Source organism: Coturnix japonica, chromosome 7 (assembly GCF_054131305.1).
Source record: "Coturnix japonica strain WE chromosome 7, WE-NBRP24, whole genome shotgun sequence".
NCBI lineage: Eukaryota > Metazoa > Chordata > Aves > Galliformes > Phasianidae > Coturnix > Coturnix japonica.
Window position 1 is genome coordinate 9,307,470 of NC_140669.1, and position 26,825 is coordinate 9,334,294.

Below are 26,825 nucleotides of genomic sequence, written 5' to 3' on the forward strand. Positions count from 1 at the left end.
GGTGGCTGTGCTGGGGGGGCACCCAACCTCCACTTGTTGCGCCCCAGCACTGGGGGCTCTGGCACCTTAATGAGTATGGGAGCACCCATATTCCCCGCCAGCACCCAATGAGACCCAAGTGGGGATCCCTGCAGCAGCCACACGGGTTGCATATGGGGCTTGTACACACCTACATACAGCAGAGAGGTGTGTGCTGTGCGCACCCATGCACACTCACAGGCCACAATTGCACACCCACATGTACACAAACACAGATCAGCACAGCCCATTTCCAGGAGGGTTGGACAGCTTTAATCACACCAAGGCACTTACTGGTCCCCAGCCCCCCCGCCCCCCCCTCACCCCCATCTCCAGCCCCCCTCCCCCCACACACCCAGGGGTGCACCCATGGATGCTGCCTGATGTGGCCAATAAAGTGCTGAGTGGGACCCCACTGCAGGAGCAGGGTGCAGGGTGGGGGGCCATAGGCAGAGCCGGGGGGGCCCTCACCCTGGCCCCCAGCATTTGGAGAAGGGCAGCACCGCAGGGGCCGGACGGACAGCAATGGAGAGTTAAAAAGCCCTCCCCCAAAAGATTCCCCCATTCCCTGGCACAGCGGTAAAAAGGCACCCTTGATTATTTGGGAGACCGTTGCTTTCCCCCCCCCCCTTAAAAATATATCATTGTCCATAGATTGACTCTAGAAAATATGCTCTCCCTCCACTTAAAAATCCCCCCCCTCCCTGAGAGCCCTCGTTCCCCTCAAAGGGAGGGAGACCACTGGCAAGGGGTTGGGGGGCAGGGCTCCTTTAAGGCCATGGGGAGGCGGGGGTGGGATATTACCTTAAGGCTTCTACAGGCCACCCCCATTATGAGTCCCAGCCTTTGGTGACATTGAGAAGGGATGGGGACAGAGTGTGTGACCCCCCCACAAGGCAGGGGACCTCTGCTGGTGAGTGGAGTGGCCCCCATTGCCACAGTGGCACTGGGGGAGGGCGTGGAGGGGGTGGGTTGAGGCCATCAGAATTCCCACCCCCCCATGGGAAGAAAGTGAGGTTGGAGGGGGGTAATTTTGTAGCCCCTCCCCAGGCACCTCTATTGCAGGAGGGACACATAGAGACATGGTGACCCAAGGCACACGGAGGTGTTGAAAGCCAGGGGCTCAGCCCCCCCAAAATTCACCCCTGGAGGTGGGGAGGGGGCACCAGAAGGCACAAGGGGGGGGGGTGGAGTGGTGCCCCCCCAAAGGTATCAGCTGCACAAAAGGCAGAGCTGGGGGCACGGCAGTGACCCCAAGACAAATGGGACCCACACTTGGGGGTGGCCCCCTGCAGGCAGGGGGCTGAGGGCTGCCAGTCCCCAAATTCGGCAAAGGCTGTGGGGACCAGGCTCACCCAAAAGGCAGTGGAAAGCAGCGACTGCTTAACTCCCCTCCCCACTCCGAGGGATGTGGAGGGGAAAAGGACCTGAGAACCGTTTTGGGGAGGGGGGGGCAACAAGAGGACGGGACCTCTCCAAACATGTCCCCAGCAAGTCACCCCCGGGCACCCCTTCTGTGTGGGGCACCCACTGTGACCATTGCAGCGGGGAATGGGGTGGTGATGGGGAGACACAAGGACCCACACACATCCCCACCGAGGCTGCCACCGGGCCACCGCCGCCGGCCCCACTGGGGCACCACTAGCTGTTAGTCCGCTGTTTCTTGAGCACTGTGTAAACGTCGTCCACTTTGCTGAGTCTCTCGAAGAAGGGCAGCAGGTCCAGCAGCTCCGTGTCTGCCATGTTGTCAAACCACGAGGCCACCGGTACCTGTGGGTATGGCCACCAGCTCAGGACCTTGGATTCCTTGTCCCCATTGGGCCACCACCCAGCCCACCCCCAGCCGGTCCCATGGGTACGTACAGCGTTGTCGGGGTGGAAGATGTAGGAGGCGGGCGAGTTGTCCACGATGATGATGCGGCGCAGGTCGCGGCCCAGGCGGCTCAGGTCCTTCACGTAGTTGCCCCGGTGGAAGACGCAGGACTCGCGGAAGAGCCGGGCACGAAACGCCCCCCACTTATCCAGCAGGTCGGCGACGGGGTCTGCGTACTGCGGGGAGAGGGGAGGTCAGAGGGTGGCCAAAGGGAATCAAGGTGCCCAAAGTGTCGGTCAAGGATCAGAGGTCTCCACGGGTGGTTGGGCAAGGGGGACAAATGGTGGACAAATGGGTCTGGTGGCCCCAAGGTCAATGGGTGGGTGGTGAAGGGGGACCCGGTGGTGCCCAAGGTCCAGTGGTGCCCATGGGTGGGTGGCCAAGGGGGACCGGTGGTGCCTATGGGTGGTCACCAAGAGGGACTGCTGATACCCAGTTTCCAGAGGTGCCCATGGGTTTGTCACCAAGGGGAACAAAGACCCAATGATGCCCACAGGTGTGTGGCTGTGGGGGACCCACGGTGCCCAAAGAAGGGGACAACAACATCCCTGGAGCTGCCACTCACCTTGGCCAGGCTGGCAGTGAAGAGCACGCACTCGAAGAGCTCTCCCATGCGCTGCAGGAACTCGTCCACGTGCGGCCGCTTCAGAACATACACCTGCAGGCACAGGCACTGAGGGACCCTAACACTAACACTAAGAGGGGTGCCAGCACCACCCTCCTGTGCCCACCCCAAAAGGCACCATATCCAGACCCCAGCCAGCAGCAGGGAGGGGCCATGCCCTGTGCTGAAAGGAGGGGATGCCGCTTGGTGGCAGTCAGGGGGGTGCCCACTGTCCCCAACATCTCCAGGGCGAAGCATCGGGCGGGCTCTGGAGCCAAGTAACCTAGAACAGGCTGACTGCCAGACCACAGCCTATCCTGGATTACTTGAACCCAGCGCCAGCCTCTTTTGAGGGAGGGGCACCCCACCAGACCCCCCCACTCCTCCCAAGCCCTCAGTGCACAGCCCGATACCTGGTGCATGATGCCATCGATCTCCACCGGAATGATGAAGTCGGCGTTGTTCACCGGCTGCGGAGGGCACAGCAGGGTCAGCGTGGGGTGGGGGGCTCCCGTCTCCCATAAACCTCCCTCCCACCCTAATGGGGCCGCTCCCACCTTGAAGGAGCTGTGCACCAGCGTCTCGTCCAGGTCGATGACCACACACAACTTGCTGGCGTCCTGAGGCTTGATCTCGGGCAGGAGGTGCTTGGCTGCAGCCTGTATCGGGGGGGCACAGCCAGGGGGTCGGCGAGGAGCAAGGGGCAGCCCCTTCCCTTCTGCCCTATGCCCAGGTCAGGCGGCAGCGACCCCTTCTTTAGTTATAAGGGGGCTGAGTGCCCCTGGAGCTGTCCCATTTAGGGGTAGGGGCTGTGGAAGGGGGGTACCTTAGGCACGGAGCCGTTCTCCTCCACCAGCAGCGGGGCGTTGTTGTTGACAGAGAAGGGCTCGGCGTCATCGTGGCACAGGCAGCAGAACAGGGACTGGAGGATGCTGCGGCCCCGAGGCTTCTTAGCAGCGGCTGGGGGGCTCTGGGCACCTGTGGGTTGGGGGAGCATCTATAGGGATGGGGGCAGCACCAGGACCCTACAGGAGCGGCCCCTACACTGATGATGGGGGGATCCACTCGGGGTGGGCGCCTCCCCGCAGGGTGCTGGGACCCCACGGACACGAGTGGGTCGCGCTGTAGGCGGGGCCCAGCACAAGGGGAGGAGCTTAACCATCCTTCTTCCCGCCTCCCCGCCAACAATTCGGCCTCCTCATTGGCTGGTACAAACGTCCCGAAGGCGAGGAGCCAATGGAGGCGAAGCACACCCCGCTGGGCTCTTGTTTCCTGAGCTCCCATTGGTGGATAGCGGGGAAACTGAGGCACGGACACCCCCAGGGCGGCCGGATCCTGCCCCAGCCCAAACCCGGAGCTCGGGAGCGGGGCCGGGATGCTGCCGGGGGGCGGGACGGCTGCCGACCCCCACGGTTCCGTTCCTCCGGGCCTTACAGAGCCCTGCGAGCCCCCCCAAGTGGGGCAGGGGCTGCCTTTCCCCGTGTCCCTCCGCTCCTCAGATCCCCCGCCCCATATCCCCATATCACCCCAGGAGGGTCGCAGACGGGGAATGACACGCGTACCCCCCCCCTCCCCGTGTCCCCGCAGCCCCACGGGGCCTCACTCCAGCTGAGGCCGCTCGCAACTCATCACACGCTCCGCGCCCGTCGCCACGCATTGGGGGGGGGGGGTAAAGGGGGCACGTGGGGGAGCAACGCAGGGAGAAGGGGCTGAACTTGGCCCTATAGGAGAGGTGTGGGGGGGGAGGGGGCTGTCAGCTTGTGCCCCATAGTGACATGCAGCGGGGGGGGGGTGGGGACCGAGAAGTGATTTTCCAGATTGAGCCCCCCAACCCTCCCCTAAAGCAAAGCGCACCGAGGGAGGAGGGAAGGGAAGGAGGAGGGGGGCTGCGGGGGGTCCCGACGCCGGCTGGTTTAGAGGAGGGGGGGGGGCATTACCTTTCTCCTGCAGCGGGGCGGTCACCTCCTCCTTGCTAAGCTGGGTGATGATGGACTGGTGGTCCATGGAGGGGGGTGGAGGGGGGGGCAGGAGCTCGGAGCTGCCCCCCCCCCTGCTCGGCCCCCGGGGAAAGGGGGGGGGAGGGGCGCGGGGCGGGGATGGGGGGGGGGCGGGCGGCGGGCGCGGGGCGGCGGGTGCGGGGAGCGGCGGAGGAAACTTTGTTACAACATGGAGTTTCCTCCGCACGGTTTTTTGCTACAAACATGGAACCCGGACGCGGTTTCAAGGAACCCCTTAAAAGGGCAATGCCAACCCCACAGCCTAAACACACATATAGACACACACCGCCCTACACGCACCGTCCCCCATCCGGCCCACGCCCCGTGTAGGAGGAGCGGGGGGTCCCCGCGGGGCGCTGTGTGATGCTGAGCACGGGCCTGGAGCTGCGGTGACAGCAGGCGGCCCTGGTGACTGCGGCCCCAGCACGGCGAGGCCCGGCCTCTAATTAATTAAAGCAATTAGCGAGGCTCCGAAACCGCGGAGCATCCCTCCAGCCGGCTGCGCTATCGGGGCTGGGGATGGGATGGAGGCATGGAGCTCATGCTGGTCCCCATAAGGACCACAGCGTGACCGCAAGGACCCCTCCGGCCCCATAAGGACCAGGCCATCCCTCAGGCTCTTAGAGCTACATCCGCCCCCTGCTCTAACCCAACACACCGCGAGCTCAGCCACCCCGTCCCCTGCCGTCCCTATGCTTTCAGAGCCCACAGGGTCTGTGTGCCCCCCCAGCCCCCCATACAAGGGTGAGGGGTGGGACACCCGAGGACACCCTGGCACTGCGGTGGGCCCCACCGGCCCGACTCCTCCTTCCAGCCGGGTGGAAGGGGGGGGAGGCACCGCCCCACCCGCTCTGCCATCGCCCTTTTAAGGAAGGGGAAATTCTTCACATAAACAAGCGCGGTGCCCGGGGCAGGGAGGGGGGGGGGGGATCCTTACCCGATGGGAGCTATGGGGAGATGGGGGGGGGGGGGGTCAGGGGGCCGGACCCCTAAATAGCCCCACACCTCAATGAGTGCCATTGGGGATAGAGGGACTTTGAAGGGCTGGGGGGGGGCATGGGGTGGGGGGGGGGACGTTGGGAAGAGGGGGGGGCCTTGAAACAGCCAGGGAGCGTCTCGCAAGTGCGGGCCGCGGTGGGGGGCGCAGCAATGAGCGGACCCCCCCCCCACCGACCCAACACTGAGAGGAGGAGGAGATCGGGTTATGGAGGTTATGGACGTCACGTTTATCAGCCCCCACCCGGCAGACACAGCAAACACAGCGCTATGGACAGCAGCCCCAATGTGGGACGGCCAGCAGGCGTCGCCACTTATGGGACCGAGAGATGGGGGGGGTTGAACCATGGCTGGGTTTGCACGCAGCCAAACGAGCAGAGCGGGCTCCCCACGGGCTGTGCCCGCCGGTATTAGAGGAGCCTGAAGCACCCGGGGCTCGTTGTGGCAGCAGGACGGAGCCCATCATTGTGGCCCTGCCAGCCCCGCACCGTCAATGCTGACATCGAAACTGAACCGGTTGTAGCGTCCCCTGGCCAGGAACCGCGCTCCGTGCGCGATGCTGCACGTCCAGAGCTGGAGGCAAAGGGGCACTCGTTGGAGGCTGTAGGAGAGTCACCCCCTCGCCCCCCTCCTATACCCCCCAGCCACCCTCTGCCCTTACCAGGTAAGCGACAAAGGCCACGTAGGCCGCCAGCAGCAGCCCCAGGGGGATGAGGTAGCCCAGGCCTCGCAGCGTGGGCAGGAAATCCACCACGAAGTACACGTTGATGGCACAGACCAACCCCGTGATGAGGGACATCAGCACCTGCCCCGGGCTGCGAGTGGGTCAGTGCCCTGTGCCACCCAGCAGGGCAAAGGAGAGCCCACATAGAAGGGATGTGCAGCCCACATAGAAGGGCTGTGGATCCCAAATAGAAGGGCTGTGCAGCCCAAAGCCACCCTTCAACCCACTATGGGGCCACCGGGATGCTGAGGACGTGGAGGTGTCCCACCCTCCCCCCTCGCCCCGGCACTCACAGCCCGTTGGTGAAGTCACGCATGAGTGGACGCAGGCTGGTGAAGGTGAGGACGGGCAGCACAGCGAAGGGCAGCTGGAATGGATCGGGGTGAGGGGGGGATCGCAGTGGGGCCGGGGGCCCGGCCGTGCCCACCCCTCACCAGGATGCTTTGCAGCACGTTGAGCAGGTCGTTCATGCCCGTCAGCTGGCTCACGTCCTTAAAGGCGGCCACGAAGAGGGTGGGCAGGATGGCCAGGGAGCGAGTGAACAGCACACGGGTGAAGCGGGACCAGCGCAGCTGCAGGAAGCCCTGGGGGTGCGGGGAAAGATGCGCCATCGGCCCTATAGAGCCCCAATAGGGCCGTGTCCCCCCTCCGTGTGGCTGTCAGCTCCTGCAGGGCTGCAGGGCCCCGCTAGATGTCAGCCCCTGCTCGTTAAGCAAACAGCTCGTTAGGAAAGCAGGGCCTCGCATGGGGGACTCTGGGTGGGGTGGCGGCGATGGGGGGGCTCTGACCCCATCCCGGCTCTCAGGAACCCCAAATGAACCCTCTGCCCAGAGGAAATCTCTCTGCCAAATACCCCGTTGGGGTCGGGCTGCCCATAGGACTCCTGCCTTGAGTTACCTCTCACCGTGTCCCCCGCTCACCTCCATGACAAACTGTCCCGCGTAGGTGCCTGTCATGGTGGAGCTCTGCCCTGCTGCCAGGATCCCCACGGCCCAGATGTAGAGCGCTGCAGCCCCAAAATAGCAGCCCAGGATGACGCCCTGCACAGCAACGCTCTGATGGGGATCCCAAAGTATCCCCCCTTGGCACAGTAAAGGGGTGAGTTTGGGAGACCAGAGGCAGCACGGTGCCACTAAGGCCAGCTGGCCATGGGATGCAGCCCAGTGCCACTCACTCCCTGGTAGATATCCACAGAGACAGTCTCATTGTTGGTGGGGAAGATGCTGGCATAGCGACTGACGCTGCTGTTGACACACTTGTTGTGCTGCAAGACATGGTGAGTGTGGCATGGCTATGAATCCACCCATCCATCCAATCCACCCCTCCATCCATGATTAAGGAGTGCCCACCCTGCCCTTCTCCACCCCTGGTGCAGCTGCCACCTCCCTGGAGGGACTCACCACGTCCTCATTGCGCTGGTGGTAAAAAGCCTCTCCAAAGACGGCCATGACAAAGAGGTTGATGAGGAAGGAGACGAAGAGAGCCAGGCAGGACTCGGTCAGGAAGTACATGTTGGCCTCCTTCACCTCCTCCTTCTTAGAGCGGTCAATCGCCCGGGTCTGGGCATGGCAGGTGATGCGCAACATTGGAACCCATTACAGCCCCCCTATGGGATAAGCCATTCACCCCTACCATGTCCCTGCAATGGGGGACTTGTCCCCTGCTCCCTTCTCACCTTCACCAAGGAGGAGTGCAGGAAGATGTTATGGGGCATGATGATGGCACCAACGATGCCCACAGCCTGGAGCAGCTCCTCTCGCCCACAGCCCGGGCAGTAGGGCAGGAAAATGCCCTTCAGCACCTCTGTCTGTGCTGGCCGCACCATCACATACTGGGAAGGGGCACTGTGAGCTGCCTCCACCCCAGCAGCTCCATGGCATCATTACAGGCTGGGGGGCCTTTACCTCATAGCCAAAGGTCAGAGCCATGATGGTGATTAGGAGGCCAAAGAAAGCCTCCAGCTTGCGGAGCCCTGCAGAAGGAAGAGATGAGGAGAGACACGCTGGGTGACAAACCCTGGGGCCTGGGTGAGTGCCCCCCATCCCAGTGCCCCTGCACTCACCATACTTGTCAAGGAAGAGGAAGAAGAGGGTGTCTGTGATGGTGATGAGAACACCACCCCAGAGTGGGATGCTATGGGACAGGAGAGCAGGGATGTCAGCCAGGTTGGTGGAGCATTGGGGTGGGCTGCTTCCCTCATAGGGGTGAGGGTGAGACCTGGCAGCACCCTGCAGGTGGTTACCGTCCAGCTGAGAGCAGGCTGAAGGCAATGGCTGTCCCAATCACCTCCTGCATGTCTGAGCCGATGATGGCGATTTCCATCATGAGCCACAGCAGGACACGGGGCACCTGGAGGGATGGGGATGCATAGTGACGTGCCTGAGCCCTGCGGGGACCTGGACATGGAAGGCTTGGGATAGGGGTGGTGGATAGAGGGTGCATGGGGGGGCTGCATCTGGGGTGCTCAGAATGCAGGGAGAAGAAGAGTGCAGATCAGACGGGCAGGACCCAACCTGCAGCCGCTTCTGACGCTGGGACTCGGGTGTCCTCACGTGGGATTGGAATGGATAAAGCTGTCTCTGTGCCAGGCAATGGGGTGCGTGTGGGGCCACAGGGGGTCACTGGGGCTGGGGAGCAGTGGGAGAGAACGGGCTCCTCACCCACACTGCGATCCCCTGGGGTGCTCACCCTGGGGTAATAGAGGTAGCAGATCTCTGCCAGGTCCTTCCCTGTCACCACACCCAGGCGAATGGCCAACCTCTGGCACAGCAGTCCCAGCACTGTGGCCCATAGCAGCACCCACAGCAGCTGGGGAGACAGGAGAAGAGCAGCAGGTGGTGGCAGCACCCTGCACCCAATGGGGTCACCCAGCAGCCCGGGGCTCACCTTGAATCCAGCCACGGCCCCACACTGCAGGTCTGACTCCACGTTGCCTGGGTCCAGGTAGGCGATGCTCATCAGAAAGCCAGGGCCAGTGAAAGCCCACAGCTTCCTGAAGCTGAAGCCGGGCTGCAATGGAGTGGTGGGTCACAGTGGGGATGGGGCAGGTCCTGTGGGGCTCTGGTGGCTCCCAGCTGGGCTACTGGTGCCCTCTTTCTGGGGAGCCCTGCATTACCACGTGGGCACATTTTGTGCATGGAAGATATTCTTCCCCCACACACACCCCCTTCTTCACTGGGGGGGGGACAGTTTGAGCACTGGATTGAAATCTGTTGCAGCTCAGATGGAGCTGTCACCCTTCTTGTGCCGTTAACGACACCTTGTGCAATCCCACTCCCGTGAGCTACTTTCACAACTCCCATCCCTTCCCCTTCTCCCTTCCGCTCTCAGGCAGCAGCTGGGGCTGGAGGGGCCCCAGGCTGCTGGAGGGAACCGTGGGACTTGGCCACCCCCTGGGACAGGAACCCAGGGAGATGGGGTGGCCCTCGGAGTGGGGCATCGCTGCCCTTTGCCTTGGTTTTTCCAGTGGGAAAGCTCCAAGTGTGGGAATGGGACTGCGATTACTCTGCTGGATGTGGGGACACCAAGGTTCCCAGGGTATATCCCAGATATGTCCCCTGTGATACCCGACCCAATGTTCCCTGCTGCACCTACCGCGCTGCCTTTGGGGATGCTGATGAGCTCATCCAGGTAGGTCTGAGCATGGGGGACGGGGTGATGTGGGGGGACAGGGATGTTGCTTGGGTTGGTTTGGACTCGGTTCAGGGACCCGGTGAGGCCTGGGAGGTAAGGAAAAGGAGAAGGGAAGGAAAAGCAGGAGGGGATGTAGCATCTTCCCAGGGAAAAGCCCCACAGCTCCACAGGGCTTGACAGCCACTGGGGCCAACCAGTTTGGGAGCCCAAAGCAGCCAGATGCCATCTCCAGCACAGATCAAAGCCCTCTCCCCAGCCCATCTATCACCAGCCCCAGAGCCACAGGGAGTGGATGCAGAGGGTACAGTGTACCCAGCCAAGGTGAGACTCACCTGGCTCCAGTGATGCCATAGCAGGGCTGGATCCAGACATGGTGCGGGGGAACCCCTACCTCTGGGTGCTGCACCGAGTGCACAGCTCTTATAGCCCCCAGCCCCCCTCCAGGGGAGGAGGAGGAGGAAGAGGAGGAAGTGCTCCTTCCCCACTTGCTGCAGACCTGGGCTGGGAAAGAGCTTCCCGGGGTGGGGGGGGCTGGGTCTCAGTTCCCCACCCTGTGCGTAGGGCATAGCAACCTCCCTTTCATCTGCAAACACATATCTAAGGGTGAGCATTGTGGCCACGTGTCACCCCCTCAGCATGTGCCAGGGTCCTGCTGCTTGGAGTGGGGAACACGGACAGTTTCCCACAATGGAAGAGTAGCTGACCCTACTGGAGTAGGGGAAAGGCTAAAGGAGTGGGAGTGAGGAGGAAGCAGCACGCATTGCACAAGCACGTGAGCAGGGCAAAATGCACCCTGGGCTCGGGGTGGGTGTGGGGTCATCCAGAGCGTGCTGGGTGCTGCGGTGAGAGACACCCTCACCCCGAAGACTTGGGAGCTTAGTGTTGGTGTGAATCAGGCTGCACCTCACAAAGTCCCCGTGGCTGGGGAAGGACCTGGGAGTGACACCCCTAAGGAACACATGGCTCTGCTCCATAGGAAGCCCTAGGTACTTCATATCCCAAAGGAAGGCATCTGTGGGGAAAACAAGCCCTAAACAGCCGTGTGGCACTCATTGACAGCTCAGCCTCCCAGCCCTTCCCATGCCTCAGCTTCCCAAACAACATGAGAGAACTGCAGGGGCACTGCTGACACCTTTAATCCCCCTCAGCTGGGGGGCTGGGACAGGAGATGCTGCAGAAGGGGCTGGGGGATAAGGAGGAGGCAAAGCTGGGCCCAGGGGGCTTGTGGCGGGCAAAGGGGGCAAAGAATTCAGCAGCAAAGAGGATGGGGTCGGGGGGCTGGCGGATCAGCAGGGTCTGTAGGAAGTCAGCCAGCAGCGCAAAGAGCTCAGGATGCTGCTGAACGTAGGTGTTGTGGGATGCTTGCAGCTCCTCCTGTGGGGTTGGGGACAGGGTTGTGCCCAAGCCAAGCCGAAGGGGGGAGCACGTGTCCTTCCCCAACTTTGCAGAGGGTTTGGAGGTGCTATGCCTCTTCCCAGGGGGAATCCTGCTGGAGAGCAGCATAATCTCATCCCCAAGTCCCTCCCCTCACCTTCCTGTCCAGGAACCAGGAGCACAGCTGGGCATCCTCCTCCCAGTCCAACAGCTGCTTTGGGAAGAGAGGCTGGGGCTCTGCACCTGTGCTGCTAAGAACAGGTGCCTCCTGCAGCACTGCAATCACTGGGCACCCCACCTGCACCTGCCGAGCCAAATGCCTGCAGAAAGGCACCAATGCTGATTTCCTCCATCCTGGTGCCAACACCCAAGTCTGTTTTCCCCCCCTTTAGTCCCCCGAGAGCTGGCACCATACCCGCTGGGGAGGAGGCTGTGGTGCCACACCATTGGAACACCCTGGGCAGTATGCAGGGCTCTCTCCACCACCAACACCTCCACCTGTGTCGAGCCCACCGGCTGCTGCTGCACACCCAGGGAGCGCTGTAGGGACACAAAATCACTCTGTGCCCAACCCTCAGCCCTGTGTTCCCCACACATGCCCCCTCCAAGGGTCTCACATAGGTGGTGGTGCAGAGGTTGCCCTCCTTGTCGATGGCCGGGAAGATGATGCCGGGGGGCACAGCACGGCGGCACGCCAGCACCCTCAGCAGCAGCAGGCTGGCAGCCTCCCCCAGCAGCCTCCCCAGTGAGGCCCAGTCGTAGGAGAACACCTGGTGCTGTGGCTCTGCCTGTGGGGACACCCCATAGGACATCCTGCAGGATGCATCCCAATTGCTATCCAGATAGGAGGAAAGGGTAGGAGGAGGTGGGGGATATCACCTCTCCCTCCTGGGTGGTGACGGTGATGGTCATCCCGTGTGGTTGCTGCACCATGTGGATCTTCCTCTCCATGGGGTGTGCTCCAAACTGTGGGGAAGCAAAGCCACCCCAACACCCCTCCCAGACGGTGCAGGGGAAGAGGGACCCCAGGGTGCCATAAACAGTGGGAAATTCCCCATCCCCACTGCCACCCAGGGTAGGGGACCAGCTTGGAGGGATGGCTCAGGGGCACAGGCAGAGGCATCACCTCAGGACAGGGGGGCTAAGGGACATGCCTCCATCACGGCTGCCCGCTCACCTCCAAGCGCTCGTGCTTTTCCTGCTCCAGCGTCTCCAGCTGCATAGACACATACCCTGTGGGAGCAGAGCCCTGTGCACCCAGGGACAGGGACACCCCAGGATGCCATCCCAGCCTGTGGGATGGTGACATCTCACTCCAGTGTCCCCAGCTCACCTGTGAGTGTACAGGAATACGGCACGCCATCCAGCAGCCCCTTGGAGCCCGCCTGCAGCAGGAGGCAGCTCCTCACCTGCTGGTCCTCCTGCTCGTAGAGCTCGCGTTGGGCCGTCACCCAGAGGTGTCCCTGCTGCTGTCCCCCCCCGTCCACCAGTACCAGTGTCTCGGCAAACAAGCAGCGCTCCAGCTCCTCCAGCCCTGCACAGGGATGGTCATTGAGTGCCTCCCCCCAGGTGCTGCTCACCTTGAGGGATGGTGGTGGGGGCTGGCACCCACCGATGCTGTTCAGGAACTTAGCAGCCTCCATGGGGGTGGAGTCTTCTGATGGGAGACAGCAGTGATGGGGTACTGCTGAGAGCTCTGCCCCCCAGACTTCCACCCCAATGAGGGGCAGCACCCCCCAGTGCTCCTCCAGGTGTCCCCCACAGAGCCCTATAGGAGAGCACAGCCTCCACCCCTTCCCCTCCCTCCCAAAACACTGCAGTTACCCCAAACTCCCCTCAAAGCGGAGCAGCCCCCTCCCCAAACCCTTATTCTCCCCCCTCCCCATAGAAGTCTGGGGTCTTCTCCCACTAAATCCCCCCCCCCACCCACTCCAATCCTCGGGCTGCCCTCAATATCCTCCCCCCAGCCTCAGACCTGGACCTATCGACCCGAGCTGCCCCCGTCCCCCCCCCTTAGGACGCTCAGCCGTTAGCATAGGAACGGCCCACCCCCACCTCTTAAAGGAGCCACAACCTCACAGCAATTATTAATCTTATGGGAAGGTGGGGGCAAAGGGGTATTCACAGAACAAAAGTGGTTGAGGGGGCACAAATCTGATCCGGGCTTTTATTTAGGGGGGGGGAGAGGGGTATCTGGTCCTCAGTACAGCAGTACTACCTGCACACCCCCAGTACTGTGCTCCCCATCCCAGTGTATAAGGTGGATAAGGACACGGGGGGAGCTCTAGGGCAATGATGGGCACCCAGGCTTCCTCCCTGCCCCTCCACCTCCAAAGGGAGACACAGCAGTGAGGGGAATGGGGGATTCCCTGAGCGCTGGTTGGGTGCTGGGGGGTGAATTGGGGTCTCCCATAAAACAGAGGGAGGGAAATAAGGAGAGCCCTTAGTGCTGGTCCTACAGCCCCAGAAGTGGGGCGGGGGGGGGGTTACAGACCCCCAGAGAAGAGATTGTGTGGGAAAGGGGGGGCAGAGGGAGGGATCACCTATGAGGTGCACACATGGGGTGTGTGTATTATGGGGGGGAGTCCATCCTTTCCCTGTATCTCCCAGCAGGATTAAGGAGGAGGAAAATTCACAGCAGAAAAATCACATAGTCCGGAAGACCCCCACGTCCAGAGGAGGGTCACAAAGTGGGGATGGTCACGAGGTGGCCTTATAGAGGTCCTTCCTCCTGCGCACCTCCCGCAGTACCCGGGCTCTGAAGGCATCGTGGTGCTCCCCGCTGCCCTGCTGCAGCCCCAGAGCCTCCTGCAGCTCCCGGCGGTGTGTGCGCAGGAAGGGGTTGTAGGTTCGCTCCTCGCCCAACGTCGAGGGGCACTGTGGGGTAGAGGGCAGAGCTCAGCCACACCGTCACCCCCACGGTCACAAATAGGGCCGTGGGTGGGTCCTCACCGTGCTCCTCTTCTCTTGCCGCTGCTGCGTGGCCCAAAGCAGCTTCTGCTCCAGCGCAGGGTTGTCCAGCTCCAGCAGGCGGGCGAAGCTCAGGCACTCCAGTGCGTACTCATGGCCTGGGGGCAGCACCTCAGCATCACCCCATAGCGATGGAGAGGGGAGATTTGGGGGTTTCAGGGTAGGGGATGCTCACCTGGCCACAGCAGCGTGTCCTCTCCCAAGCCCACGGCTGCATCGAGGGAGGCCAGCATGGTTTCAGGGGAGCCCTCAAACAACCTTCCTGCAGCCAAACACACAGCCGCCATCACTGGGGGAGGGAGGTTCAATTGGGGTGTCCCTTCCCACAGCCCTTCAGGACTCCAATGCCCAAAAGTCAGGCAATATGGGACCGCTGCACTCACCACAGCCAGCCAGGAAGAGCAGGTCCCCGGAGAACAGGCACGGGGGGCCCCCGAAGGGTCCTGCATCCAGCACAAAGGCCGTGTGCCCCACTGTGTGGCCCGGTGTGGCCAGAGCCTCAAAAGTCAGGCAGCCCACGCTCAGCTTCTCCCTGTCCCCAACAGGGCTGTGCCAGCAGGGAGGGGGGGCACGGTCACATCCCAAAAAGCCCCCATAGGGTTCATAGCTTGCCAGGGTGCTGGCACAGGGGAAGGGTGACCCAGAGAGATGGGAGGATGACTGCAGCACTTACTGGGTGAGCTCAGGGATGGCATCGGCAGCACTGCCATACACCTTGCAGGAGCCGTGCTGCTGGAGCAGCGCCGCGTTCCCTCCGCTGTGGTCCCTGCAGGTGAACAGGTCAGTGCATCCCCAGTACAGGTGAGGGATGGGGGTTCCCCATCTCAGCAACACTTGGAAATGAGGGGGCTCGCAGCCTTTCAACCCCCAGCTGCTCTGCTCCCACAGAAGCAGGCTCTGCTCTGGGATCCCCCCCACACCAACAGGTATCCCCAGCACCCCCGATCACCGTTCTGCTTCCCAGCACCCCCTTACCAGTGTTTGTGTGTACAGAGTATAGCTTCCAGCATCACCCCCTCCTCTTCGATGGCAGCCTGGCAGGACAGAGATATGGGTGCATGTGTATGGGGGGGGGGGGGGGGAACACTTCAGTGCTAGTTCACCTCCAGCTCCCTGTCACCCTGCCCTGTGCACTGTGGGTTACACATTAGGGGCAGATACGCTTCCAACTCCCAGAACACCAAAGTAACAGCACTGGGGAGAGGGTGAAATCCCACCTGAACAGCCAGTGGGTCAGAGGGGTCGACCACAGCTGCATGGCCAGAGTCTGTGTCAATGACCAGGTAGCTGTAGTTATTGGAGAGCACAGGGATGGGCACGATTTTCACCCCTGAAAAGGACAGATGGACAGACAGACATCAGGGTATGATGAGGACAAGGTTGAAGCCCCCTACCCAAAATAGGGATGGAGCTCAGAACTCACCACGGAAGCCCAGAGGTTGGGACACTGAGTGGCCGTGGGGGAAGCGCTCGCGGGCCTTCTTCACCTGCCGCTTGTAGAAGAGGAAGCCGAGGCGTGTGCGGGCGTACAGGCTGTACCTGTGGGGGGCACAGGGAGCCCCGACAGGGGATTCAACACATATCCCTCCTTCACAGCCCTGTATACACATCTGGAGAAGTCCCACCATCTGTGAGCATGGGACACAGCCCTATTCTGAGGCCGATCCCACACTGAGGGCCGTGATGGGCACTGGGTTCAGGAACTAGGGGACACACACGGCACTGTTGGGCAACAAGGAGAACAAAACAGAAGGGGCTGCAGAAAAGGGAAGCGAAAAGCACTCCCATTCATATGCCACGTAAGAACAACAGGCGCTGGGCCCGGGGTAGCTCAAACCCCTTCTATTAATACAGGAGGATTTCAGGGCTGGGGACGGATGCCATGAAGGACGTGACGTGCTCAAACCTCCATCTCTACCCCATCCCTATTCGCAAGGAACCTCCCCAGGCCCTACACCTGCTTATAATGGCACGGTGTGGGATGCGCCTGGGAGAACAGAGTTGGTGGGTGGAGACCGACACCCGAGGGCAGAACAAAGGGGAGCAGCCGTGGCGGCCCCACGCTTTCAACCTTTCCTCTCCCCCCCGACGGCAGCGGTTCCGCCGTTCCCCTCCCGCCGGGAGAGCCCCGCGGATCCCTCCAGCACTCACCCCAGGCGGAAGACGAGCGGCCCGGCCAGCGCCATGATCACGGCGGCGGCACGGCGTGCGATGCGGCGCAGTGCGGGGCAGCGGCCGAGCCAGGCGGCGACCCCCAGCCCGCACGTAACGACCCCAACCGCCAGCACCGCCCGGCAGCGCGCCCCCGCCATGCCCCTCTCCCGCCCCCGCCATGCCCCGCCCCCCTCCCGGCAGCCAATAGGAGAGCGCCGTGACTCCGTGGCGCGCCCCCTTCGTCGTTCCCGCCACCACTTCGCGCGCCCCCTGCCGGAGGGGTTCCCCCGCGTGACGTCACTGCGGGAAGGGGGACCCCGCGGGTGCCGGCGGTGCCGGGGTTGGGGTCGGGGTCCCCCGTGGGGTCGGGGAGCTGCGTGTCCCCGTGGGGCTCAGCCCCACCGCGGCACCGTGGGGCGTCCCCGCCTCCCGTCGCTGCCCCGGGGGTGTCGGCGGGACGCTCCGCTCGGTACCGACCCCCCCCCAGCTCTGTACCCGCTCCGTTGCCGTGTACCGGAGCCGTCGCACGAGGGCGCGCAGCGGCGGGGCGGCCCGGGGCGGGGCGGCTGCTGTCCGTCCCTCCGGACCCGCCCCGACAGCCCCGTCCCGGCCCGTCCCGGCCGAGCTCCAGCCCCGCGGAGCAGCGCAGCAGGTAGGGGAGGCCTCGCGGCCCCCGGCCCTTGTCCCCGTGTGAGTCCGTGGCACGAGTGGGGCCGTGGGGAGGGGGGAGGGCACAGACGGAGTCCCTCGGGTCCTTTCGGGTGTCCCCCAGCTCGGACGGGGTCCCTTTGCTCTCCCAAACCACTTCCTGTCTGCCCACCCGCCCCGCCGATGCCCCCTAGCCAAACCCCGCTCTATTAACCCACCTTACCCGCCCCCGGACCCTTCCCAGACCCTCTCCGTCCCTCTTCTCTGCCTGTTTCCCCGCTCTCTTTGCCTTCGAAATCCCCCGACGTCACCCAGGCTTCTCCCCCCACCCCCCCCTTGGAGCTCCCTCTGTGTCCCCTTTGCCTTCGCCGGTGCTATTTAGGATGACACGACCCCCTGGAGAGGGTTGGGGGGATGTCCCAGGGGCTGGGGGGGGGTGGACCCGTCTGGGGGCTGGAGGTGCTGTCCCCGAGCTGTGGGGGACACACCGTGTTCCCATGGGATTGGTTGTTGTGATGTGTGGTCCCCTCCCTCCTCCTCCCTCTGAGCTTCTCAGAGCGGATGGGAATCTGCTTGGACGGGGGGGGCAGGGGGGGATTAGGCTGGGGGGATCATCCCTGTATTCCCCTATCCTTGTCCCCAGTGCTCTGTTTGGGGGCTCTGTGCCCATGTCCCATCCCAGTCCTCACCACTGGGTGGGATGGGGCTGCCAGTGTGTTGCGAGGCAACCTGTGGCTTCAGCTGAACGGGGGCAAAGTCCCAGCCTGCTTGGCACAGGGACAGCGGTGGGCTGGGGTTCCCATAGGGACTGTGCCGTGACACCCTGCTATTGGGAGGGGTGTCCCATGAAGGAGCCCAGTGTTGGACATGGTATGGGGTGGGCACTGTGGGGCATGGGGGCAGCTCCCTGCATAGGGACACCTGGGTCTCAGCGGCTTGGGGACAGGAGGTGACAGCTGGCACACACACTTGGTGCCCCTGGGATGGGAAGGAGAGGACAACAAGGCTGAGACCCCACAAACTCATGTCATGGGTGAGCTGAGCTGGGCAGCAAGCCTGGAGGCAATAGGGGCATCTGTGCTGTGCTGTACCAAGCTGTGCCGTGCTGTACCAGGCTGTGCCGAACTGCTGCGATTTCCCAAGCTCTTCTAGGAAGGCAGAACACTTCCAGGGCTGCTCCACCCTGGGGAAGCCCCAGGGAAAGTGAGGAGTGCTGCTACTCTGCCCTGCTGGGTGCTGCGTGGAGCACCCCGTGTCCCCATTGTATTGAGGTTCCCCCCCTCCCCCTGCTGCCTGCAGCTTATCAGTGCTGAGTCACGGTGCCAGGCAGAGCTGTGGGGACCGGCTGGTGGCCACGGGGTCACTGAGCTGGCTGGGATGGCCCCGTGGTTTGGCTGGTGACCGCAGGTTTCAGTGCCCTGTTCTGAAAGAGGAAACGGGTCACGCTTTGGGGTTCTCTGTGCCCAGAGATGGGTTTTGCCATAAGGGCTATGTAGAGGTGACCCCATGGAGCTGCCCCTTGAGGTGTATACAGCCCATGGAGTGGGGATTTGGGGGGGGGATGGTGGGGTTGAACACTGCTGGGTGCGGCTGGGACCCGTCGGGCTGGTTCCTTGTTTCTGCTGTGGTTGTGGCTGGGCATTGCTCCTGTTGGAGGCATTCGCATGGGCTCGGTCTCATGGCTGGAGCCTGGGTGGGGGTTATGGGGTTTGGGGTGGGCGAGCAGGGGGTGCCAGCGGGCACCGAGTGCTTCAGGAGGAACTGCAGAGTGTTGAAAGCGAAACTTTGGGAACCACGTGGATGGATTATTTTTGGCACCACCGTCACCGTGATGGGAAACATGACGGCATGGCTGTAGGGCGGGCAACCGCCCCCGCTGGGATGGATGGATGGACACCGAGTGCTCCCCCTGTGTGCCCCCCCATCCCATCCCACCCAGTGTAGCTGGCACAGTGCTGCAGGAAGAGCCCGGTCCCACCCAGTTCCCTTGGGGCCAAGTTCTGCTCACGTCACTGCTGGTGCCCTGGGGGGGGAATGGGATGAGGGTGGAGGGTCTCCTGCCAGCACCGAGGGTGTGGGGCAGGAGCCTGGCAACAGCTCCTGGCAGCGCCATTGTTTTCCTGGCCTTGGTGTTCCTGCCTTTCTCCTCCTGCTCTGGGGGAGTCAGCCCAGCGCTGGCCCTGCTCCCAGCACAGCTGCTGCAGTGGGATCTGCAAGGACAGCTCAGCGTGGGGTCCCAGTGCCCCCACCTCAGCAGTTGTGCCCGGTGGGGGTTGGCACCATCCCTGGTCCTAACACTGTGGTGGCATATGCTGACCCACAGCCCTGTGCCCAGCTCTGAGCCTCGGCACTGTCTGTGGGGAGCAACATAGAGTTTGTACCCATGGTGGCTGGGGGGACAGCGGGGTTGCTGACCTCAGTGATGGCAGGGCCAGCCGCAAAGGTCACGTCCCCAGCGTGCCTTGAGTCACCGCGTGGCCGTGCCCTGCCCACAGCCACTGCCTGACGTCACACCAGGGACTCAGAACGTGGGAATGTAGGTGGCCCCGGGTTCTAAGCGACCTGGTCACCGTGCTTCCCAGCCCTCATTAAGCAGAGGTCACTATTAAAGGGCCGTGTTTGTCCTGCATTCGAAGCAGGGCGCATTGTGATGACTGTCCCCTGTGTTCCGTGTGTTCCCCATCGTCAGGAGATACGGGAACGGTGACACCCTCTGTTCTCGTCTCCAGGTGCCCAGCAGGACAGCTCGCAGCTGGCATGGCACAGCCCAGCGCACCCCCCCCATACGACGACAAGAACCCTCTGTACCCCCCCAGTGCCTACCCCCAGCCCTCCCACTATGCCGGAGGGTACCCACAGCCAGGGGGGTACCCGGCACCTGCGGGGTATGCAGCACCAGGGGGGTATGGGACACCAGGAGGATACCCACAGCCAGGGATGGCCATGCCCACCATGCCCATGCGTTTTGGTAAGCTGGGGAGCTTTGTTTTGGGGTGGGGGTATGAGTGCTGGGGGGTTCCCAGTCTCTCCGTTATGGGGAGGTTGTCCTGGTGTGCTGTCACATAGGGTGAGCTGTGCTGTCCTTCCCTGGCAGGTGACACCTATGGAGGTGATGGCATAGGAGGCAGCTCCCCCATCCAGACGGCAGACTGGGATGACAGGAAAGTACGGCACACCTTTATCCGCAAGGTGAGTCTGGGGTGTCAGAGCAGCCTTTGTGTTGGGGGGATGGCACGGGTTGGGGACAGCAGGCTGAGTGCTGACTGCCTGCCACCATCTCCCACAGGTCTATGCCATCATCTCAGTGCAGCTGCTGGTGACGGTGGGGATCATCGCCATGTTCACCTTTGTGTGAGTGAGACGGTGATGGGTGATGGGGGGTCTCACCCCAGAGTCTGGGGGGGAGCATTTTGGTGCTGGGCATAGGGGGACACTGTGTGTGCCAACTTCATGCCTATCCCTGCCACCCCACAGCTCACCTGTCCGCTCTTTTGTCCAGAGGAACGCTGCCATCTACTACGCCTCATAGTGAGTATGGGGTCCCTGTCACCCTCTGGGTAAGTATCGCTCCCCCCACTGCCACTGGTCCCTTGGGCTGAGCTCTCTGTCTCTCTGCAGCGCTGTATTCCTGGTGACCTACCTGGTGCTGGTCTGCTGCCAGGGCCCCCGGTGAGTGCTGGGGACATGGAGGGGGGGACGTGGATGTCTGAAGGGTTCCCTGGGCTTTGAGGGATGGGGACAGTCTACACTGGTGTGGTGCCACCCAAACACAGGGACCCCACCTGTCCCTGTGGAAGGTGAGACAGGCTTGAGAACATGAGGACGTGGGCACTGATACCATCTCACTGCTCTTCAACTCTCTCATCCCCAGGAGACGCTTCCCGTGGAACATCATCCTGCTGAGCATCTTTGTGAGTAGGGGGCCACAGGTTTGGGACTGGGGGGTGACAGCAGGGACGTGTCCCACAGAAGGGACGGTCTGCCCCTGCTTTGCCATCACTGACTCAGCTCTTCTGTCCTGCAGACCTTGGCCATGGGCTTCATGACGGGGACCATTGCCAGGTACCCAGTGGGGCTCTGGGAGGGTTGGGGTCTCTGTCCCTGGCTGTGCCTGTGGTGACATTGCTGTCTTCTCTGCCCTCAGCATGTACCGGACTAATGCCGTCCTCATCGCCATGATCATCACTGCCATTGTGGCCATCATTGTCACCATCTTCTGCTTCCAGACCAAGGTGAGGAGGGGGTGTGCCCTGGGGTGGGGATGGGGACACGAGAGTGCCCTCCTGTGACATTCCTCCCCACTCTCCCCCACCCCAGGTTGACTTTACATCATGTCCGGGGCTCTTCTGCGTGCTGGGCATTGTGGTCATGGTGACAGGGCTCGTCACGGTCATTGTCCTCTCCTTCAAATATGTGAGTAGGGGGCTGCAGGGGGCTGCTCTCCCATGGAGACAGAGGGTGGAATGGCTCATGTCCCAATGTTCCCTCCCCATGCAGGTTCCCTGGCTCCACATGCTGTATGCAGCCATTGGGGCTATTGCCTTCACCCTGGTGAGTCGATGCTCCTCCTCCTTGCCCCATGCTGGGGTGGGGGGCACGTGGAGGGATGCAGGGCTCCCCTACCTGACCTCACCCCCCCCCATGTCTCTGCCCCCAGTTCCTGGCCTACGACACACAGCTGGTGCTGGGCAACAGGAAGAACACACTGAGCCCTGAGGAGTACATCTATGGAGCCCTCACCATCTACACTGATATCATCTACATCTTCACCTTCCTTTTGCAGATTGTGGGCCGAGACTGAGCCCCTGCCTTGGGACCCCTTACCCCTCCTCAAAAAGCTTCTTGCTCTCTCTTCCCATTGACCAAGCTGCTCCCCTCCCAGCCCCCCGTTCACTAGCCAGGCTCCTGGAATCCCCATTAGGATACTGCTGGCTGCTAGAGCCTGCAGCCCCTCTGCCACCCCGCTGTCCCCATGGGGCCATCCACCAGTGCTCCAAGGGGCTGGACCAGGGGTGACGCTGGGGCTGTCCCCATGGGTGGGATGGGTAGAGGTGCTGCCAGCATCAGGGGTGCTCTGCTTGCTTGTAAATAGGCCTTGAAGCTGGTGCCTGTGTACAGTTCCACTGGGTGCCCTCGGCGCTTCAGCACCCCCAGTTTGTGGCCTGCTAGAAGGGAAGGGTTCCCTGTGTCCCACACTTGGGCCCTGGGGCTCTCTGGCCCATGGGGATGGAACAGTGCTGGGCTGTGCCTGGGGGCCTGGGCTCCATTCAGTGCCTTAAACACAGCCTCGGCCTTGCCATGAGCACAGCCCTGGTAGGCGCCAGGCCTTACTGGTTCCGCTGCAGGCCTGGCCTCTCTCAATTGTTACACATACTCAATAAAACACTTTAATTTTCCAGCTGGCCCCGGTGTGAATCGGGCAGGGCCCTGGGCTGGGAGTGCGGGGAGGGAGGTGTCCCCATGTCAGTCCTTGTGTTGCTGTGGTTCCTGTCTATGTGTCCCGGCGGTAGCGCTCCGTCTCGTAGTCCCCCACGTTGGCTCCCAGCATCTTGCGGCGGATGTGGAGCTGCTCCAGGCGGTTCTTGTCCACCTCTCTCTTCACCAGCAGGAAGAGGATGATGCCGCACGGCAGCCCGATGGCCCTGGGGACACAGGGAGGGGACACAGGGAGGGGACGTGTCACCGTGTCTCCTAGTGCCGAGCCTCCCCCCCAAGCTTGTGCCTCCCCACTCACCAGGCCACCCCCACCGGCTTCATGGGGTTCTTGCCTTTCTTCCTCGTGGGGATGTACTCCACCCCCTCGGGGAGCCGCCCCGTTGGCTCTGCTGGCTTGGGTGGCACGGGCGGCCCTGCGGGACGGTGGCAGCTCAGTCGGCCCTCAGCCCCCAGCCTGGATATTGCCAGGAGCCCTGGATGGAGACAGGGCTCGTGTAGGAGACATGGGGGGACACGGGGGGTCCCGCTGCCCCCACCCTGCTACAGCACGGGGGGCGTGGCTTAAACAAAGGGGGCGTGGCTTACTCGAGATGGGGGCGTGGCCAACCAAAAGGGGCGTGGCTTAACCGAGGGGGCATGGCCTATCCAAGATGGCGGCGTGTCTTATGGTGCCACTGACGCTCCGGGTGTAGCTGTGTGTGTCTGTGTGTGTGTGTGTGTGTGTGTGTGTCCGCGTATTGTCTCGCTGTGACACACAGCCATCCCGCTGCCCGCCCCCCCCGCCCGCCTTTACCTCGCAGTCCGCCGCCAGCCGCCGCCATATTGGGCCGTGCCGCCATGTTGGGCCGTGCCGCTCCCTCGGCCCCACTGCATGCCGGGAGCTGCAGTCCGCCGCGCTGGGATAGAAAGGGATATGAAGGGAGAGAAAACTGCATTCCCCACAGTGCACTGCGCGGGGAGCGGAAGTCCCTTGTGGCGCTGGAGGAAGAGGCGGGGCGAAGGTGAAAAATCGGGCTGTGATTGGCTGTAAGGGGAAGGCGGAAGTGGTGTTGGTGGCGGCGGGGCAGGCCGGCATGGAGCCCGCAGCGGGGCCCGGCGCGTTGGACTTCCATGGCGACGAGGAGATCATCGAGGTGGTGGAGCTGGGCCCAGCAGGGCCGGGTGAGACGGGAGCCCCGCCTCCTCACGGGGCACCGGGCCGCCTCGACACAGGGCTCGGCCTCGCGGTGTATCCACACCACGGGGCCTTCAGCCCTGCTCCGCCTGCGGGGCCGGGGATGCCCGTTGGGGTGGAGGTGGGCGGGGGGTGACGGTCGGTCCCCGCAGATGAGCTGGCTGCGGAGATGGAGGACGTGGAGTTCGGGGACGAGGGAGAGGAGGAGCCCGACGGGGAAGGATGGGAGACAGAGGACGATGAGGGGCTGGAGGATGGTATGGAGGTGCAGGATGACAGCGAGGTCACGTTCTCATTGCATTCAGGTGAGCCATGGGGGTTCCCTGGGTTGGGAAGCTGCACTGTGTCCCTCTCCTGGCTCTATCGAGGGGATTCAAGAGGTCTCTAGTAGCTGTTGTGCCGTGGGGGGGTTGACTCTGTGGTGTTTGCATGTCCCCGCTCTGCAGCCTCAGTGTTCTGCGTCAGCCTCGACCCAAAGACCAACACGCTGGCGGTGACGGGTGGGGAAGATGATAAAGCCTTCGTGTGGCGCCTGAGCGATGGAGAGCTGCTGTTTGAGTGCTCAGGTGAGGGGCTGGGGCCAGGCGCCCCTGCTCAAATGGGTCCCATAGTAGGGGACCCATAGTAGGAAGTCTGGGTCTTGGTAGCACTTGCTCTTCCCCAGCTGATGTTCCTCTGGAGCTGGGCTCTTGATTGTTTTCCGTATCTGGTGTTTGTTAACAGAATGGTCTGTACTCTTTGCCATCTCTAGGACACAAGGACTCTGTCACCTGTGCCGGTTTCAGTCATGACTCTGTGTTTGTGGCCACGGGTGACATGTCTGGTCTGGTCAAAGTGTGGCGGGTGGACACCAAGGAAGAAGTGTGGTCCTTTGAGGTGGGGGACCTGGAGGTGAGTGGCTGAAGCTCTGCTCCTGATGGAAACGTGGGGGCCGACAGTGGAACCCAGCTCTGGTTCTACTCCCTTCTGTGAGGACACAACCCTGTGACGCTGCCTGTCCCCTTCTCTGAACAGTGGATGGAGTGGCACCCTCAGGCCCATGTCCTTCTAGCGGGCACGGCCGATGGCAATTCCTGGATGTGGAAGATCCCCAGTGGAGATTGCAAAACCTTCCAGGGCCCTGCGTGCCCTGCCACGTGTGGCAAGATCCTACCTGACGGTGAGGCACAGGGAGGTGGGAGACAAGGGCTGTGGGAAGCTCTGCCTCTATCTGCTCGTTCTGTTTTACCCAGGGAAACGAGCCGTGGTGGGATACGAGGATGGGACCATGCGCATCTGGGATCTGAAACAGGGAACCTCACTGCATGTCCTGAAAGGTGGGAAAGGGATTTTTCACCTGGGGTGCATCCCCCATGCAACAAACTCTGAGCTCTGCCTTGGTGAAGAGGCAGCATGTACAGAGGTTAGAGGCTGCCAGGAGTCTGGTGCTGGGTGCAGTGTCCTCGTGGCAGCCATCCCTTGCCCTGGGGATGCCACCATGGGGTGGGTGCCGTGCAGATACTGCAGGGTGAGGTGTGCTGGGCTTCGAGGTGCGTGGAGTTTAAGAAGGAATGGGCGTAAATTATTCCTCGTGTTAATCTCCACAGGCCAGGACGGCCACCAGGACCCCCTGACATGTGTGGCCACCAACCAGGATGGCAGTTTGATCCTGACAGGCTCAGTGGACTGTCACGCCAAGCTGGTCAACTCTGCCACGGGCAAGGTGAGTCCGTGCCCACCTGTGGGGCTCAGTAGTGGATATGGATGACCTGTACAGATCGGGATGGCGCTGGACTTTGCCAGCCAAATGCGATGGCCATCTGAGGCCAGCAGGAGGCGTGCTTGGCCACCACTACCGCCATTTCTCTGCTGCTGGGAGGGTTGGGGCATGAGGACTCACGTTGTTCCTCCCCCAGGTGGTGTGCGTGTTCAAGATGGAGAGCGCGGCTCCCAAGGCCCCTGTGAGTGAGGGCGAGGAGGCAGAGTCCAATTCAGTGGAGTCGTTGGGCTTCTGTAACGTGTGAGTGGGGCACTGATGATTTTCCTTATGGGATGTTTTGTGGTTCCAGCTCTGATCATTGGGTTGTCCCTCTTCATTTCAGTGCTCCTTCAACCCCGATCCTTCACACGCTTAATTCCCTGCTTACTCCAGGTCCTCATAAAACTCGTTCTCCTCTCTGCAGGATGCCACTGGCCGCTGTTGGCTACTTGGATGGTACACTGGCTATCTACGATCTCTCCACACAGACCTTGAGGCACAAATGCCAACATGAGGTACTACCCTGTACCTCATTATCTCTGGGCCCAGCTGCCACCTCTGGTAGCCCAGCGCTGCCTCTTTTAGAGCCTGGGGGGGCTTTCCTGGGGTTGGTTCCCAATTCGTGCTTCTCTTTGCTCGTGGGCTTCCCCTGAGGTAGCTGTGGTCCCACACAGAGGATGTGTCGCATCTTGGTCACGAGGGCTGACCCCTTGCTATGGGGAGGGATGGAGTGGAGTCTGATGGTGTGCTGGGACTGTTACTGAGTGTTATTCCTCCTCGTGCTCATTCCCAGTCAGGAATTGTGCAGTTGCTGTGGGAGGAGAACTCCGCTGTGGTGTATACCTGCAGCCTGGATGGGGCTGTGCGGCTCTGGGATGCCCGCTCAGGGAAGATGATCAGCGAGTATCGAGGGCACTCTGCTGAAATCCTCGACTTTGCTGTCAACAAGTGAGTAGGAACCCCTGGACCAACCCTTCCCTGAGGCTGCTGGGTGCAGGAAACGCCTGAGCCTTGGGGTGTATCATCTGCAAACACGGATGCTCACATTGAAGGGTCTCAGGGGATGGAGTACTGGTAGCCACAGCTGGAGCTGTCCAAGGCCACCAGTTTGGCTGCTGAGCCCTATCTCTCTCCTCCAGGGATGCCTCCATTGTGGTGACGACCTCCGGAGACCACCAAGCCAAAGTGTTCTGCGTGCAGCGCCCTGACCGCTAGCAGCAGTGCTGAGGGATGGCGGCCTGGCTCTGCCATGCAGCTCATGTACAGCGGGACAGGGGAGATGGGTTTCACCCCCTTTCTCCAGCACGTGCTTTGTAATTTTTCAGCCTGCCCTACTTCGCCCTCACAAACTGGGGGCAGAGTCTGGGGTTTTGTATGAAAATGTCTTATATATAAATTATTTCACTTAACCTGGATCCCATCCACTCTGTTTGCTGGGGGAAGGGTGACCTTATGAGATGTGCTCTGTCCTACCAAGGGATTTTAG

At 62.2% G+C, this 26,825-nt stretch overlaps 7 protein-coding genes across 16 annotated transcripts; 2 read left to right on the forward strand and 5 right to left on the reverse strand.

Moving 5' to 3' along the window:
- Positions 1–268: 268 nt before the first annotated feature.
- Positions 269–5,700, reverse strand: CTDSP1 (CTD small phosphatase 1). The gene is made up of 7 exons (XM_015869172.3): positions 4,433–5,700; positions 3,322–3,473; positions 3,053–3,154; positions 2,909–2,965; positions 2,457–2,549; positions 1,882–2,067; positions 269–1,788 (listed from the first exon to the last, which is right to left on the reverse strand). The coding sequence occupies exons 1-7, from the start codon at positions 4,497–4,499 to the stop codon at positions 1,660–1,662; spliced, it is 786 nt and encodes a 261-aa protein (XP_015724658.2). The 5' UTR covers positions 4,500–5,700; the 3' UTR covers positions 269–1,659.
- On the reverse strand, positions 5,695–10,476 carry SLC11A1 (solute carrier family 11 member 1). Of its 2 annotated transcripts, none has more exons than XM_085551929.1 (15): positions 10,178–10,476; positions 9,807–9,931; positions 9,099–9,221; positions 8,901–9,020; positions 8,455–8,561; positions 8,275–8,345; positions 8,117–8,184; positions 7,888–8,043; positions 7,613–7,771; positions 7,387–7,476; positions 7,133–7,252; positions 6,647–6,796; positions 6,506–6,579; positions 6,150–6,322; positions 5,695–6,061 (listed from the first exon to the last, which is right to left on the reverse strand). In XM_085551929.1, exons 1-15 carry the CDS (start codon positions 10,215–10,217, stop codon positions 5,979–5,981), a joined length of 1,659 nt encoding a protein of 552 aa, XP_085408055.1. In that variant the 5' UTR covers positions 10,218–10,476; the 3' UTR covers positions 5,695–5,978.
- Positions 9,538–22,387, forward strand: TMBIM1 (transmembrane BAX inhibitor motif containing 1). Of its 4 annotated transcripts, none has more exons than XM_085553163.1 (12): positions 9,538–9,842; positions 19,721–19,959; positions 20,086–20,180; positions 20,278–20,342; positions 20,466–20,519; positions 20,610–20,660; positions 20,863–20,902; positions 21,016–21,053; positions 21,136–21,223; positions 21,309–21,404; positions 21,489–21,542; positions 21,649–22,387. In XM_085553163.1, the coding sequence occupies exons 1-12, from the start codon at positions 9,763–9,765 to the stop codon at positions 21,790–21,792; spliced, it is 1,044 nt and encodes a 347-aa protein (XP_085409289.1). In that variant the 5' UTR covers positions 9,538–9,762; the 3' UTR covers positions 21,793–22,387. The 4 variants fall into 4 exon arrangements, with proteins under 4 accessions (XP_085409289.1, XP_085409290.1, XP_015724554.1 ...); XM_085553164.1 differs by lacking the exon at positions 9,538–9,842 and adding an exon at positions 16,947–17,033; XM_015869068.2 differs by lacking the exon at positions 9,538–9,842 and adding an exon at positions 16,947–16,995.
- Positions 10,966–13,255, reverse strand: CATIP (ciliogenesis associated TTC17 interacting protein). Of its 3 annotated transcripts, none has more exons than XM_085553166.1 (9): positions 13,195–13,255; positions 12,832–12,873; positions 12,553–12,753; positions 12,397–12,452; positions 12,099–12,185; positions 11,837–12,007; positions 11,635–11,759; positions 11,377–11,539; positions 10,966–11,219 (listed from the first exon to the last, which is right to left on the reverse strand). In XM_085553166.1, exons 1-9 carry the CDS (start codon positions 13,253–13,255, stop codon positions 10,980–10,982), a joined length of 1,146 nt encoding a protein of 381 aa, XP_085409292.1. In that variant the 3' UTR covers positions 10,966–10,979. The 3 variants fall into 3 exon arrangements, with proteins under 3 accessions (XP_085409292.1, XP_085409293.1, XP_085409291.1); XM_085553167.1 differs by having other exon boundaries at positions 10,966–11,331; positions 11,463–11,539; positions 12,832–12,876; positions 13,195–13,253; XM_085553165.1 differs by having other exon boundaries at positions 12,832–12,876; positions 13,195–13,252.
- On the reverse strand, positions 13,358–16,523 carry LOC107316958 (PNKD metallo-beta-lactamase domain containing). 2 transcript variants are annotated; one of them, XM_015869069.3, is made up of 9 exons: positions 16,341–16,523; positions 15,613–15,728; positions 15,407–15,519; positions 15,165–15,223; positions 14,863–14,955; positions 14,573–14,736; positions 14,365–14,451; positions 14,172–14,287; positions 13,358–14,096 (listed from the first exon to the last, which is right to left on the reverse strand). In XM_015869069.3, exons 1-9 carry the CDS (start codon positions 16,499–16,501, stop codon positions 13,920–13,922), a joined length of 1,086 nt encoding a protein of 361 aa, XP_015724555.1. In that variant the 5' UTR covers positions 16,502–16,523; the 3' UTR covers positions 13,358–13,919. The 2 variants fall into 2 exon arrangements, with proteins under 2 accessions (XP_015724555.1, XP_085409294.1); XM_085553168.1 differs by having other exon boundaries at positions 14,365–14,478.
- Positions 22,366–23,539, reverse strand: LOC146760065 (uncharacterized). 3 transcript variants are annotated; one of them, XM_085553170.1, is made up of 3 exons: positions 23,221–23,539; positions 22,726–22,840; positions 22,366–22,633 (listed from the first exon to the last, which is right to left on the reverse strand). In XM_085553170.1, exons 1-3 carry the CDS (start codon positions 23,537–23,539, stop codon positions 22,483–22,485), a joined length of 585 nt encoding a protein of 194 aa, XP_085409296.1. In that variant the 3' UTR covers positions 22,366–22,482. The 3 variants fall into 3 exon arrangements, with proteins under 3 accessions (XP_085409296.1, XP_085409295.1, XP_085409297.1); XM_085553169.1 differs by having other exon boundaries at positions 22,726–22,900; XM_085553171.1 differs by lacking the exon at positions 22,726–22,840 and having other exon boundaries at positions 23,221–23,391.
- Positions 23,470–26,748, forward strand: AAMP (angio associated migratory cell protein). The gene is made up of 11 exons (XM_015869066.3): positions 23,470–23,588; positions 23,754–23,906; positions 24,048–24,167; positions 24,353–24,492; positions 24,616–24,760; positions 24,834–24,917; positions 25,188–25,303; positions 25,497–25,600; positions 25,764–25,854; positions 26,133–26,287; positions 26,479–26,748. The coding sequence occupies exons 1-11, from the start codon at positions 23,501–23,503 to the stop codon at positions 26,552–26,554; spliced, it is 1,272 nt and encodes a 423-aa protein (XP_015724552.2). The 5' UTR covers positions 23,470–23,500; the 3' UTR covers positions 26,555–26,748.
- The last annotated feature ends 77 nt before the right edge of the window (positions 26,749–26,825 follow it).

Excerpts from the sequence above, each read along its gene's own strand:
- CATIP (XM_085553166.1), bottom strand. The coding sequence starts at position 13,255 with ATGCTAACGGCTGAGCGTCCTAAGGGGGGGGGACGGGGGCAGCTCGGG. Across the intron at positions 12,754-12,831 it reads TAAGTTCCTGAACAGCATCG|GGCTGGAGGAGCTGGAGCGC; the intron begins GTGGGTGCCAGC and ends ATCCCTGTGCAG. Across the intron at positions 11,760-11,836 it reads ACCTCTGCACCACCACCTAT|CGCTCCCTGGGTGTGCAGCA; the intron begins GTGAGACCCTTG and ends GTGTCCCTACAG.
- CTDSP1 (XM_015869172.3), bottom strand. The coding sequence starts at position 4,499 with ATGGACCACCAGTCCATCATCACCCAGCTTAGCAAGGAGGAGGTGACC. Across the intron at positions 3,474-4,432 it reads CGCCCCGCTGCAGGAGAAAG|GTGCCCAGAGCCCCCCAGCC; the intron begins GTAATGCCCCCC and ends CCCAACCCACAG. Across the intron at positions 2,550-2,908 it reads TCGATGGCATCATGCACCAG|GTGTATGTTCTGAAGCGGCC; the intron begins GTATCGGGCTGT and ends CTGTGCCTGCAG.
- LOC107316958 (XM_085553168.1), bottom strand. The coding sequence starts at position 16,501 with ATGGCGGGGGCGCGCTGCCGGGCGGTGCTGGCGGTTGGGGTCGTTACG. Across the intron at positions 15,729-16,340 it reads CCGCTCGTCTTCCGCCTGGG|GTACAGCCTGTACGCCCGCA; the intron begins GTGAGTGCTGGA and ends TGCCCCCCACAG. Across the intron at positions 14,288-14,364 it reads GGACACGCTGCTGTGGCCAG|GCCATGAGTACGCACTGGAG; the intron begins GTGAGCATCCCC and ends TGCTGCCCCCAG.
- TMBIM1 (XM_085553163.1), top strand. The coding sequence starts at position 9,763 with ATGTCCCCTGTGATACCCGACCCAATGTTCCCTGCTGCACCTACCGCG. Across the intron at positions 20,181-20,277 it reads GGCACACCTTTATCCGCAAG|GTCTATGCCATCATCTCAGT; the intron begins GTGAGTCTGGGG and ends CATCTCCCACAG. Across the intron at positions 20,343-20,465 it reads ATCGCCATGTTCACCTTTGT|CTCACCTGTCCGCTCTTTTG; the intron begins GTGAGTGAGACG and ends GCCACCCCACAG.
- AAMP (XM_015869066.3), top strand. The coding sequence starts at position 23,501 with ATGGAGCCCGCAGCGGGGCCCGGCGCGTTGGACTTCCATGGCGACGAG. Across the intron at positions 24,168-24,352 it reads GCTGCTGTTTGAGTGCTCAG|GACACAAGGACTCTGTCACC; the intron begins GTGAGGGGCTGG and ends TGCCATCTCTAG. Across the intron at positions 24,918-25,187 it reads CTCACTGCATGTCCTGAAAG|GCCAGGACGGCCACCAGGAC; the intron begins GTGGGAAAGGGA and ends TAATCTCCACAG.
- LOC146760065 (XM_085553169.1), bottom strand. The coding sequence starts at position 23,539 with ATGGAAGTCCAACGCGCCGGGCCCCGCTGCGGGCTCCATGCCGGCCTG. Across the intron at positions 22,901-23,220 it reads GGCTGGCGGCGGACTGCGAG|GGCTCCTGGCAATATCCAGG; the intron begins GTAAAGGCGGGC and ends GTCTCCATCCAG. Across the intron at positions 22,634-22,725 it reads AAGCCGGTGGGGGTGGCCTG|GGCCATCGGGCTGCCGTGCG; the intron begins GTGAGTGGGGAG and ends CTGTGTCCCCAG.
- SLC11A1 (XM_085551929.1), bottom strand. The coding sequence starts at position 10,217 with ATGTCTGGATCCAGCCCTGCTATGGCATCACTGGAGCCAG. Across the intron at positions 9,932-10,177 it reads TATGGCATCACTGGAGCCAG|GCCTCACCGGGTCCCTGAAC; the intron begins GTGAGTCTCACC and ends CTTACCTCCCAG. Across the intron at positions 7,772-7,887 it reads TGCACTCCTCCTTGGTGAAG|ACCCGGGCGATTGACCGCTC; the intron begins GTGAGAAGGGAG and ends TGCCATGCCCAG.